Source organism: Patiria miniata, unplaced genomic scaffold (assembly GCF_015706575.1).
Source record: "Patiria miniata isolate m_02_andy unplaced genomic scaffold, ASM1570657v1 HiC_scaffold_1, whole genome shotgun sequence".
NCBI lineage: Eukaryota > Metazoa > Echinodermata > Asteroidea > Valvatida > Asterinidae > Patiria > Patiria miniata.
Genome location: NW_024037047.1, coordinates 978,677 through 991,631, shown reverse-complemented (window position 1 = coordinate 991,631; position 12,955 = coordinate 978,677). Strand labels below are relative to the sequence as shown.

Sequence of the window (12,955 nt, the reverse complement as noted above, 5' to 3'; positions counted from 1 at the left end):
ACCCATTTAACACCTGGGTTGAGAGGAGTAGTTGAGGTAAAGCGCCTTACTCAAGGGCACAACACGCATGGCCGCACCGGGCCCGAACCAACAATCTCACGATCATGAATCGTATGCTTTACTGTTAGACCACACATGCCTACGGCTAAACCACACGTGACTGGAAGTGAATAATAGTCAGTCTCAAGCATCCTGTGAAATTGTTGTGCCCGGTATGCTGACATTCTCAAGAAAAGTGAAATTTTGTGTCATTTTCCACAATGGTTCGGCCGAATCACCGATGGAAAAAAAACACATATCCCTGGAACGAGTGCAAGCCAGCTAGTCTGATTCCCTGACCTGTCAATTCCCTGATGCCTATAAATTGTTGTGTTTCGTCTGAAGCATCGGAACAGGGAACCAGACTACAAGAACACCATTTACTCTTGTTTTTTTTCTGGCACCCATGAAAACTTTCATGAAAACAAAAGGTCAGAGTAAAGAATATGTGACCTACTGAGGCAAAATGAGGAATGTCCCCCAAAACCTTGTTTTGAGTAATCAATGCCCAAAGCCGAATATACTAGAAAAATCTTGTCAAAATCGATATTGATTTTTTTTTGTATTTTTGAGTAGCCAAGGTATGGGGAAAAAAATGCCCCAAAAAGTGGAAAAACTTAAGAATGTTTTTCACTGCCGAAACTTGGCGGGACACTGCTGAAGTTCCTTTGTCATTATCTTTGGAATAAATTAAGCTACAGAAATAAATTTGGTACCATTGGAAAGCCAAAGATTTGCGCTTCAACATCATGCACATAATGTGAAAGTCAAAGGTGGGGATATTCCTCATTGTGCTATGGCAGGTCACATATGTGACCCATTCCGCGGAAAAGGGTGTTATGTTGCAAAAAAGTGAAATTGATTTATATACATGGTTGGAAAGCCCACAATGTAAGCTTTCATTTGATATTTAATAGAGCTCCATGGCCCCTTTCATTCTGGACATATGACGTATTTGCACATGAATTACTTCCTTGGAGTTCAAATTACACAATTGAGAAAACGGGCTTTAAAATACCTGGCTCTGTTGTAGATGTGGGCAAGATGCACTCAAAATTGTAGTTTTTTTTCCCTATTTATTCATCGAAATCAACATTTCTGTGAATTAACCCTGAAACTTTAGATATTAAAGATGTCCTTCATGACAAAAAATGAAAATCACATTTTGACGAAATTTCCACCCTCTCAACGTTGAGCATGCCATCACATGATAATGCACAGCGTGACTTAATACCCTTTTTTGTGGAGCATATCACATATGTGACATACTGTGGCAAAATGAGGAATGTCCCCCAAAACCACGTGTTCAGTAATCAATGCCCGAAGTTACATTCACTAAAAAGATCATGTCAAAATCAATATCGGTGTTTTCTTATTTTTGAGTAGCCAAGGTATCCAAGATTCACACTATTTTGTTCCCCCGAAAAATATCCCCAAAAGTTGGAAACTGAAGTTCACGTTTTTCACTGCCGTTGTCGGCGCAATGCGTATTTCTTTTTTCAAAGCCGTGAGGTCGAAATGAGGTTGGCGAAATTCGGCGAGACAGTGTTGAAGTTCCTGTAGCATATCTTTGGAATAAATTAAGCTACATAAATAATTTTGGTATCATTGGTTTGCCAATGATTTGCGTTTTAACATAATGTATGTACCGATAACTTGAAAAGTCAAAAGTGGGGGTTATTCTTCATTATGATACGGCAGGTCACATATTTGCTATAAAGCACTCCCCCAAATCCATCCATTTAAATTTACAGCAAAAGCAAATGTTGTGTTTTACCTTTAAAATTTACATGGCACTAGAAGAATTTTCAAAGTTTGTTTGTTTGTTTGTTTGTCTGTTTATTTGTTTACAAATAAAGGCCAGCGTATGCCAGTCAAACCTACCGGTAGTATACCTGGCATACCAGGCCCCACGCCAAGTACACCATCAACCATAAACACGACACTGCAGCAGCAACAACAACAACAACAACAACAAGGGCAGTCGTCACTGGTTCCCTCCGCCGCAGTCACCGGTATCCAGCAGCAACAGCCTACACCCATTGGCGTTGTCAACCCGATGCTTCAGCAACAACAGCAGCAGCAGCAGCTAGTATCATCGCAGCAGCCGTCTATGGGAATGGGTTCACTGGTACCGGTAAGCGTTCATCTGAGGAGTTTTCACAAAAAAAAACAATAAAAACTGGCATTTCTGTGGGTAAACAAACCCAGTACAGCTGCTATAACCAACATCGTAGGTTTCACAGAAAGTAATAACGATTGTTCGGTATAGCGATTTTGACTCTTTTGACCTACCATAGTAAAGTCACTGAACTGGTATTTCTCACATCCCACCGCCGCACGAGGAGTTGTCACAAAACTTTAGCAACGGGTGGTTTTCCCTTTTATTCCTTGGGGAAATAATAGCCATCTATCGCTCTTCAACATTCAAACACGATGTAAACATGGATGGTTTGATGTTCGGGAATTAAAAGTGGCCCAAACAGTGTTTAATACTTAAGCAAACAGTGTTTAATACTTTAGCAACGGGTGGTTTTCCCTTTTATTCCTTGGGGAAATAATATCCATCTATCGCTCTTCAACATTCAAACACGATGTAACCATGGGTGGTTTGATGTTCGGGAATTAAAAGTGACCCAAACAGTGTTTAATACATGTACATGTACAACCGGTATAGTTTTTTTTAATCTGTTGACTTTTTTCAACAACGATATTCGGTATATTTTGTACATTAAAACCGGGAGCCAAGGATGATGTTTGGTATAGCCGAATGTTCGGTATAGCGGCGTTCCACTGTACAAGGAATCAGCGTTCTATAATAATAAATCATAAGTACCTAAAACAGTATACCAATTCCAATTGGTCGAGAGCCCGTCACGTGCCCGGTCTTAAACGGTTGATAAAGACATCAGCTGGCTGGTCTTAAACACTTTTCCAGTGTCACATGAAATGTGGACTCCTATGAAATCCAGTGCCTTTTACTGTTTTAGTGGTTGAACGTTCACAATCCTCACGTAGCTAGGCATGCGCGCGCAATACTACCGTGATTCAATATATTTCATTGTCCGAAATTCACACTACACCAGCCCAACTGCGTTTTGCGCTACATCGCACAGTACGCGTGAGGCGCGCCAATCTCCTTATAAGGTAAGGAGTTGTAGAGGGACACTCCATATTACAGTCAGAGGGGTGTTTCATAAAATTTGAAGTCAAATTGTTGAACAAAATGGTTGGCAACGTCTAGTTTTGACTGATTTTAAATTTTTGGACCGAAACGATTTGTTCTTTTGATGAAAAAGGTATTTATGAATGGGATTCGCCTGGGGTAATGATCAGCATTCCAGACTCCAACCAATCTGAAACACAATGTGTAATACCTTCCAAGTACACATTTGTGACCTGTTCAGTCAAAAGCAGACGCTTCTGGGCAGAGGTTGAAATTTCGATTTTCAAATTTTTGCATATTTGTAATCCTGTCTAAACATGTCTAAACTATATTATAAAAGTTTGAAACCCTAATTTGAACTCTACTTATACTATTTTTGATGATTTTGATAAGGTATATCAGTTAAAGAAATAACTGTTTTGTGACGTTCGTGACCATTTTCTCCGTTTTCTACTTTTCGACACAATGAACTTCAAAATAGCATAACTCTGCCCAGGAATGACAGGTTTCAAAAATTAAACCACCTATTAAAAAGAAAAAAGAACATATGTTAACAATATGTAAAAATATCATTTTCGACCTTATGCACAGAAAAGTCAGATTTTGACAGAACAGGTCACATTTTATTCACTTAATAGTATTATTTGATTATTCGAAACTGTGTTTGACCGAATATTTGAATCATCAAAACTCGCCGATCAAATTTTACACGCTCCAGCTACAACTCCATGCCACGCTGCTCAAAAGTTGCATGTTAAAGCTATAGTCCATCATTTGCAGCCATCCGAAAAAGTAACTGGCGTATTATTGTTGAAAAAACATACTTGGTTGAAAGATAGTAAGGGGACTAAACTCCCTGTGAAATTATTCTTTCTGGCAAGCTGTCATTTTGAAGTAATCAACGAAAGAAGGCCTTTCCAACGGTGCGTCTTAAGATGCACCGTAGGAAAATTTTAATTAGTAGTTCGTTTTGTTATTCGGCGCAGCGCGCGCAAGCATTGGCATGTGCGCAGTTGCTATAATTAGTCGGATCAGTGCGCGACATCGCGCATACATGTAGCTGCAATTCAAAACAATTCAAAATATGATTCAGCAACTTTTGATTTAAAATTGAGATCCTAGAATGCTGTTTTACTCGTAATATACAGCTGAAGCTGAGGTGAGACTTGTTGCTTCAAACGAACAAAATGCACAAATTACAAATGATGGACTATATATTTAAGCATGCCAGTGCGGTGATCAATACTACGGGCTGTTGGAGTGTGTAGCAGTATTTTATAACTGTCAAGGGCTTTAACCTGCCAAGAGAATGAGAACAATGAACCATTGTCGACAAAAAGTTAACGTTGGCAAAAAAGTGGCATCTGAAAATTAAGCGCAGCAACTTTATGATTTTTTTTTTTTAAATATATTCATTACATGCTGTTCACAAAACCTCTAGGAGATTTCCGAATTAGCAGGCCCACACACTCGGAAAAAGCACTCAACTTTCTTGACCTAATGACTCGACTCGACTCGACTCGAGTCACAAATATCAGTGACTCCTCACGAAATATCGGCTCCTCACACTGTTATTCCCTTAACCCTAGCTCCCTAGGGGGTGTGCAAAATCGTATTGAAATTGGAGGATTCAGGACTGTTAGGGCTATTAAAGCACAACTGAATAATGATCTACACTATCTAACCTTTCTCCTTTCCTAAGCAAGCATGCATTCCTACCGGTATTTTACCCACAACAACTGAAAACAGAAAAAACTAACGTGGCATTTCCCATTCCTTCATTTGTAACTGTCAGCCTGTAGAGTCCATTGCTGTGCAGCAGCAACAGCAGCAGCAGCAAATGGCGGGTATTCAACCAGGCCAGATCAGCACGGTGGTGTGGCGTGGGCAACTGGAATGGCATGAGGTCAGTGTAATCATTAACCCAGCCTCCTGGATCCGACAAAATCCACCAAAGGATTTTGTAGGACTATTCATAGGGCTCTGAGCCCCTTGGAAGTTAAGATTGCAAAGAGTGTGAAAGGGTTCCAACACTGTGGTGGATTCGGAAGTTTTAGAAAGGTTTCAGGAAGATTGCCTTGAACGTTGCATGAGCCTAACATTGTGTTTTGTAGGATCCTACGTACATCCTTCAAAATCCACCAATAGTTTTCCCAATACTGCGAAATCCTCCAAACCCCCGATGGATTTTGATGCATTGGCATTCATTCATTCATTCATTCAAGTTTAGCTCTAGTTGCAAACAGCAGCTGTTGAGCGGGCATGGAGAGTCAGTCCAATGCTCAACATAAAAAAACCTTCAGTATTCCCTCCGCAGCGCTCGCCTGACGCATTCGTCAGTGGTGAGGGCATGGAGGTTGACTTAATAGAGTCCTAATCAATGATAAGAGCATTATCTATCTTGAACTTCGTTGTAATTTTTTTTAAAGTTGAACAAAGAAATTGACTGGAGCGGGGTTTGAACCTGCGACCTCTGGATTGCCGTTCTGGTGCTCTATTCAGCCCTATATTGGCGGTTCCCCAATTTCGTCAATGTCTTTGCTCAAGGGACGCTATTCCTATGCCATAAACTTGTACATGTATATGCCATGTAGCCAGGAATCACGTAGCCTTTAGTCAAGTCCCACGCACTTACCCGGACATGTGATGCACCCCGAATGCTGACACGTAAAAAGACTAGCACAAGCGGCGAGCTGCGAGGGCCTTTACCATCTCGTGGAGAACGCTTACGTTTTCCTTTACATTTGTCTACCGATTTGGTAGACATGCATAATACATTACCCGTTGTGAACTGACCAATGAAAATGCAGAATTACTAACGCAAATCAGCCGTCGTCTGGCGCCAAACAGCACGTGCGCCATGGTGTGGTTGCTGTTGCTGGTAACCGCAAACCACCGTGAGATGATTGGTTTATATTGCTTGATTTATATTACGTGAATAAATGAATAAGTGATAAGTTCCATGAGATAGTAAAGGCCCTCGCGGCTTCGCCGCTCGTGCTAGTCTTTTTACGTGCCAGCATCCGGGGTGCGTTACTTGTCCAGATGGTCCGGGTATAGGCGCGTGGGACTTGACTAAAGGCTAGGAATCACGCCTTAAAGTCACGATGCTAGCAACATCAGCAATGCTGCAAACCTGGGAAATAGCAAACGGGGATCACTCAGAGAGGCTTTTTAGTACAAATCTGCAGATAAACCACGAAAGGAAACTGATGCTAGTGTATTATAATAATTATTCTAATTAATATGTGTATTTTTGTTTTCTGCTGTCTCTCCAGCGCCCCAAGATGGCCGCCCCTGAAGCTAAGATCACTCGTACTCACAAGTGTCATGTGACAGTCGGACCAGAGAGCACCCTGAAGGTGGAACAGTGGCCGCCGAAACTTATCATGCAACTCATTCCACAACAACTTTTGGTAAGATCAATTCCAAATTTGTCTCACCTTTCGTCTTGCTCTCGTTGGCGCAATCCTACTTGCAAAACTGGCAAGCTTGAATATTGGGTCTTGCCCTCCACCAACATAGTGGAACATCGCAAAAGTCGGAACGTTCCCGTTTTATGTGAAACTCTCCTTCATGAGGTGAATTTCCCTATTAAAATACCAGGTTTTCGATGTTTATGTTTGACTGAACCCAGGGTAACGTTATCTGGTTAATCCCTTAACCCTGCGAGCTGCGAAGCGTAAAAATTTACGCCGCGTAGCTGAGGTGCTCACGCGTGAGGCAGTTTTGATTTCGCGTATAAAATACTATTTTGTGGACACAATCCTTTCTCTAATGGTTTAAATATTATGAATGCAGGTCCCCCGAACCCACACAAGATTGAATCCCCTCCAGTAGGTCACTCACAGACATTGTGACTGCACAGTCATGTACATATACACTGCATGCACTGTGACCGTTACATGTTGGATTGACCATTACATGTTGGATCGACCATTACATGTTGGATCCCCCCAAAAAAGATGGACATGAAACAGTCGAGACAGCCTTTCTGTGGCTCTAGACAGCTGTCACTGGGCCAGCAGTAGAGGATGATTGATGACATTGTTGTGACGGCGGTATGTAAAACGCAGAGAACTTTTTTTGTGCACAAGTGAATGGGCTTTGGCTGGAGGCCCAACTTTCCCAGGGGCGGCTGACCCCCAAGTGAACTCCTACAAGAAAAGCGACCATGCCATCTCAAACCACAAGGTTCACTCTAGGATTACATGTAGTTTCAAGGGAATTGGGCGATAGCTTCATCAAAAAAAGTTAAGAAACCAAAAAAGGGACTAGCGCGTGAGCCCCTGCGCATCCCGCAGGGTTAAGACAATTACAAATGTAGTTGCACCACAGGAGGCCAGTCCAAACGGTACTATTTAGTTCCTGCTGGGTTTACCTTTTGGAAACTCCATACTTGTTACATGTACCTGTATGCACAGTCCGACAAATTCATGATTCCGGTTGTCTGTGCATCAGTTTCAAAGATCAAAAAAAAGAAAACATGGTTTCATTACCCGACCAAAACGAATTTTACGTTTGATATTTAATTTATGAAAAATCCAGGTGCATTTAGGTCACTGAGGAATGATTCAGGCATGCCAAACAAGTCGTTAAGTCAAGCTATATTAATTGTTCCCTGCTGGTGGAAGGTATTCATCTGGTGCTTACTTGCCCTGAGGAGATACAATCTTGAGATAAGATGTGTTCCAAACCCTGGTTCGGTCTTGATCAAAAACCCGAATATAAGACATTTAGTCAGGTTTTCTCTTTAAAAGAGGATTCACAGCATGTTTTAGGACACTGTGTGTTCCCATCAGGTATGCGCTGTGTTTCCAGAGTGTTCTCAACTGGAAAAGGCGGTTCCTGAGTAGTCGTGCACGTGCATAGACCAACGTTCCCACGCGTGACATCTGCCATGAGCATCTGGCGGTCCTGGGCCGTTTCCATTGGGAACAACGAAAGTTCCCATTTGGGACAGGCGATGTTCCCCGGTGGAACGTTCCAAGCATTCTGACTTTTGTGACGTTCCCTTATTTCATAAGCTTTGTGTGCTCAGTGTTGTCTGAAGGCTTATGAAACAAACCAATTGACAAGGTTACTTGAGTGGGACTCGAACCCACAACTTTTATTTAGAGACATGGGGGTTGGTAGAGGCTTGATTATGGCAGGTTCCAGTCCTGTTCTGTAAAATTTCTTTTTTTTTTCAATTTGTAAAACTTGTTTTGCTTTTCTCAATGCAGCAAGGATTGAGTACGTTACTGTGTAGCTCTCAACAAGTTGGCTTCCAGTTTCCTGAGCAAGGCAACGATCCCGATGCTATGAGAGCCCTCATGAAAGTCATGCAAAGCAGCTTTGTAAGTTGTCTCCTTTGTTAAGAAAGGGAGGGAGAATTCAGGCTAGTCATCAATGATATTACATCACTGTACCTCATGCATATTCATGAGAGAGAGCCGAATTCTTACTGGTCCATTCACCATCACATGTCAGCCGCTAGTTTCGCTGTTTACCAAGCACGCATGTGAGGATTCACACAGGGTAAATACATATGCGCAGTCGACTATTTAATGGGTTACCCGTGCGATCTTCTTCTGTGCATGCGCTTTGCTAAGCAATCGTGGACCTAATTAACTAACTAATTAGGGAACTTTACTTAAAGCAATCGTGGAACTAAGCAATCGTGGAACTAATACACGCAAACATCACTCTAACGAAAAGCTTGTGGCATATGCACAGAAGCATTTTGCTAAGACAACTGATGACTTGTGATTGACATGATTGACTAGTGATTGACTTGTAATTCTTGTGAAGAAGTTGTGATGGACTAGTGATCGACTTGTGATTGCCTTACTATTGACTTATTATTAACTAGTGATCGACCAGTGATTGACTTGTTACTGACTTGTAACTGACTAGTGATGGACTTGTGACTGACTAGTGATTGACTTGTGAATGACTAGTGATGGACTAGTGATCGACTTGTGATTGCCTTATTATTGACTTATTATTAACTAGTGATCGACTTGTGATTGACTTGTTACTGACTTGTAACTGACTAGTGATGGACTTGTGACTGACTAGTGATTGACTTGTGAATGACTAGTGAGGGAGAAGTGATTGACTAGTGACTGACTAGTGATTGAATTGTGACTGACTTGTGACTAACTGGTGACTGACTAGTGATTGACTTGTGAATGACTAGTAATGGACTAGTGATGGACTTGTGACTGACTTGTGACTGACTTGTGACTGACTAGTGATTGACTTTTGAATGACTAGTGAGGGAGAAGTGATTGACTAGTGACTGACTAGTGATTGACTTGTGACTGACTTGTGACTGACGTGTGACTAACTTGGGACTGACTAGTGATTGACTTGTGAATGACTAGTGATGGACTACTGATGGACTATTGATAGACTAGCGAGGGACTAGTGATGGATAAGCGATTGACTTGTGATTGACTTGTGATTGACAGGCTGGCAGTGTTCATTTCCCCACCGACGTTCCGTGCAACATCCGTATTTTGATGCTGCTGTATTCCCAGCGGAAGTCCATGTTTATCGGCTTCATTCCCAACGACCAGGCAGGATTTGTCAACCAGTTCCGCATGGTACTCACCAAACAGAAGAAGAATCACGTAGACAGAGCAAGAGGCCAAATGGTAAATAATATTGCGCACATATCCACCAGTATTGGTGCTCAAGGCGCTACATCATTATTAACCCTGCTCATTGGGCCAATGAAACATTCTAAAGACAATCTCAGCTCCCTGGGGATTATGGGCTCCGTGCACAAGTACCCCTTCAACGACCAGAAAAGGAGAGTTGGGGGAGACCTAGACTGGTTCCCGGTCCATCCACAGTGTATTTCAAATGATCCAAAGTTATTGGGGGGCGGGGATTAGTCTGCGAGATCATCGCAAGTTAAATTCGAACGTATTCACGTGCCGACAATGTCTGGTGTACACGCAAAGACGCTGTGGCTAATAGCTTTGGCACATTCAGGAAGTCGTGCGTACATGTACTTCCCGCCCGAAACCATTACAGTATACAGTACGCACACGCTGTGTGTGATCCCGTCCACGGAGCTCTCAAAAGTGGTAAAAACGCGCCCTCTTTTGTTGGCGCACGGAGCCCATACAGCCCCATGCTGCCATTTCGGCACAAAGAAGCTAAAACCAATCACAAGTAACCATCTCTACGATCACAGGTACCCATTTACTCCTGGGTGGGGAGAAGCAATGCGTGACAAAGTGCCTTGCCCAAGGGCACACACACCATAGCCCCAGGCTGGACTTGAACCCACAACCTGCAGAATTACCTGCAGACCACGAATTCAATGCTCCAGACCACGAGGCCGCAGCACTCACAAGAACATAGAGCGATACCTAAGCCACATCTAAATCTCTTGTCAAGGGCTACTGGCTAGGTCTTTGACAATTAAAACTACATCGTCACATGCTGACGGTGGACCTAGCCGTAGCCCAGGATACTCGTGCGGACATGAACTTAATGCAAGACTTGTATTTGAGTCACCAAACATCAAGTCCAAGTCACGGAAAATGGGACTCGAGCAGGACTCAAGTCCGAGTCATGAGTCCTACAAATCTGCTAAAGGCACTCTTTTCATTGTCAAAATATTGTTTCTTTCATGTGAGAAATGGGTGGCTTGTGCGTAAAGCGCTTGCCTCTCACCAAGGTGACCACGGTTCGAATCCTGGCCGCGGATCGCATGTGAGTAGAGTTGTGCGTTGGTTCTCTCTTGTGCCGCGAGGGTTTTTCTCCGGGCCCTCCGGTTTTCCTCCCTCCGGAAAAATCAAGCACTTTCGATCTCAGGCTGTGCTCCGTGGTCTTATATGGGTCGACGTGGCCGGCAGCCAGAGGCGCCTTTACGTGCCAGCGGCCTGACCACGTTGTAGCCGCGTCCTTCGCAATTCAGCATACCAGCTGCGAGTAAGGATGATTAGCCTCCCAAATTATCTTGCCTTGAACCGAGCCTGATTGCTCAACACACAAAAAATCGGACTGTCTTGTTTTTGCTGTCTTTAATACGTTGCAAAGTAAAAAAAACCTGTAGTGTTAAGTGTGTTTCACACTGTTGTTTCTGAGTCAAGCTAAACCAAAGGATGTGAATGCAGTATTTAAAACCCAAATTACAATTGTAACAGTTAGGGCGGACTAGGTTAAAGGTAGAGTGCACCATTTGCAGCTTTCCAAAACATAACCGACCAAATCAATGTGAAAAAGCTTACTAGGTTGAAAGATAGTAATGGCACCCTGTGAAATTGTTCCTTCTGGCATGCTGTCCCTTTTAAAGAAAACAGTCAAAGAAGGTCATTTCCAAAGATGTGTTAAGTGACACATTTTTGGAAATTTCAGTGAATACCGCCCCCATGCGTTGTGAATCCGTGAATGGGTGCAAGCGAGTCCCATGAGAATCGGGTTCCGAATCCTGATTTCATGTGATGTCACGAGAGGGCACAATTCAAAATATGATTGTATTGTCTCCATAGCAGGCCATGGGCCCAGGAGGCCAGCTTCAAGCCAGACAGTTCCCGACCCCAGTAAACCAACAACAACAGCAACAACAACAACAACAACAACAGGGTGGACTACCCACAATGCCTGGCAGTATGCCCGGCTCTACCAACATCTCAACGATGGGCATGTCTAGTGTTCCCTCAACCGCAGCTGGGTTGAGTTCCGGAGGGGGTGCTGGCGGTAATGGGAATGCTGCAATGCAAGGCAATTCCGCAGCTGCCGTGCAGCAGCAGCAGCGAGCGCAGCAGCAGGTTAGTTAAAAAAAAAAACTCTTCATGGTTTTATTTCTTCCGATATTACACCAATCGTGATTAGTTTAATAAAAATATCAATATGGTGCTTGTAGAGCGCTTTATACCAAAGGTCTCAAAGCGCTTCACTATTGTTGCCCCGTTCATCAGACCATGAGACTATTTTTCTGCAGCAGCTCGAGATAGTGCATTCTGGTCTCTACCTTCACAGGTACCCATTTATACACCTGGGTGGAGAGAGGCAATTGTAGTAAAGTGTCTTGCCCAAGAACACAGGCACTGTGCTCCCCATCACGGTTCGAACCCACGTATTACGGCACGTGAGTCGAACACTGTACCCATAGGACCCTCGCATTCTTTTGATAAAGATTTTATTTTATAAAAGACTGTTCCATATTTGATCTGTTGGTGCAGCGTTTCATGGAAATGGCTAAAAACCGGGAACTGCAGCAACTCAAGAAGCAACAGCAACTGCAGTTGGCTCAGAAGTTGCAGCAACAACAGGCGCAGTTGCAGCAGCAACAACTTCAGCAGCAGCAACAACAACAGCAGCAACAACAACTGCAGCAGCAGCAGCAGCAGCAACAGAGGTAGGTTTGTCTTGATAACAGACAGTTTTGTCTCAAATCGAACTAGAATTCAGACCTTTGGACCGCAACTTGTTCACTGCGCCAGCCAAGCTATGAAATGATAGTTGGGCGTAGTGGCGTGCATTTATGGGTAGTGTGCGAGCTGTTAAGGAGAATACACAAGAAAGTGTGGATTCGTAATTTAAGAATTCACGAGGCGCGAAGCGTCAACAGAGGTATTGGAAAGAATGCTGCAACCTGACGCCACTTTTTTCTTCATATATCATCTCAATGAAGGCCGTTTATTGCAAAAATGGTGATAAGACATGAATCTGGGACTGATAAATGTTCCCAAAATTGTTGGGAAGTACTTGAAATGACTCTCCATAGACGTTGTACACAAGTGC

General features: G+C 43.1%; 1 protein-coding gene across 1 annotated transcript in view; it reads left to right on the top strand.

The window, feature by feature from the left end:
• The window catches only part of LOC119735015 (mediator of RNA polymerase II transcription subunit 25-like), a 46,732-nt gene that overhangs the window by 29,655 nt on the left and 4,122 nt on the right, over window positions 1-12,955 (top strand). The window contains 7 exon segments of the mRNA XM_038208733.1: window positions 1,899-2,176; window positions 5,001-5,111; window positions 6,484-6,621; window positions 8,431-8,544; window positions 9,664-9,849; window positions 11,701-11,979; window positions 12,394-12,573. Of these exon segments, the coding sequence (XP_038064661.1) occupies window positions 1,899-2,176; window positions 5,001-5,111; window positions 6,484-6,621; window positions 8,431-8,544; window positions 9,664-9,849; window positions 11,701-11,979; window positions 12,394-12,573 (1,286 nt within the window).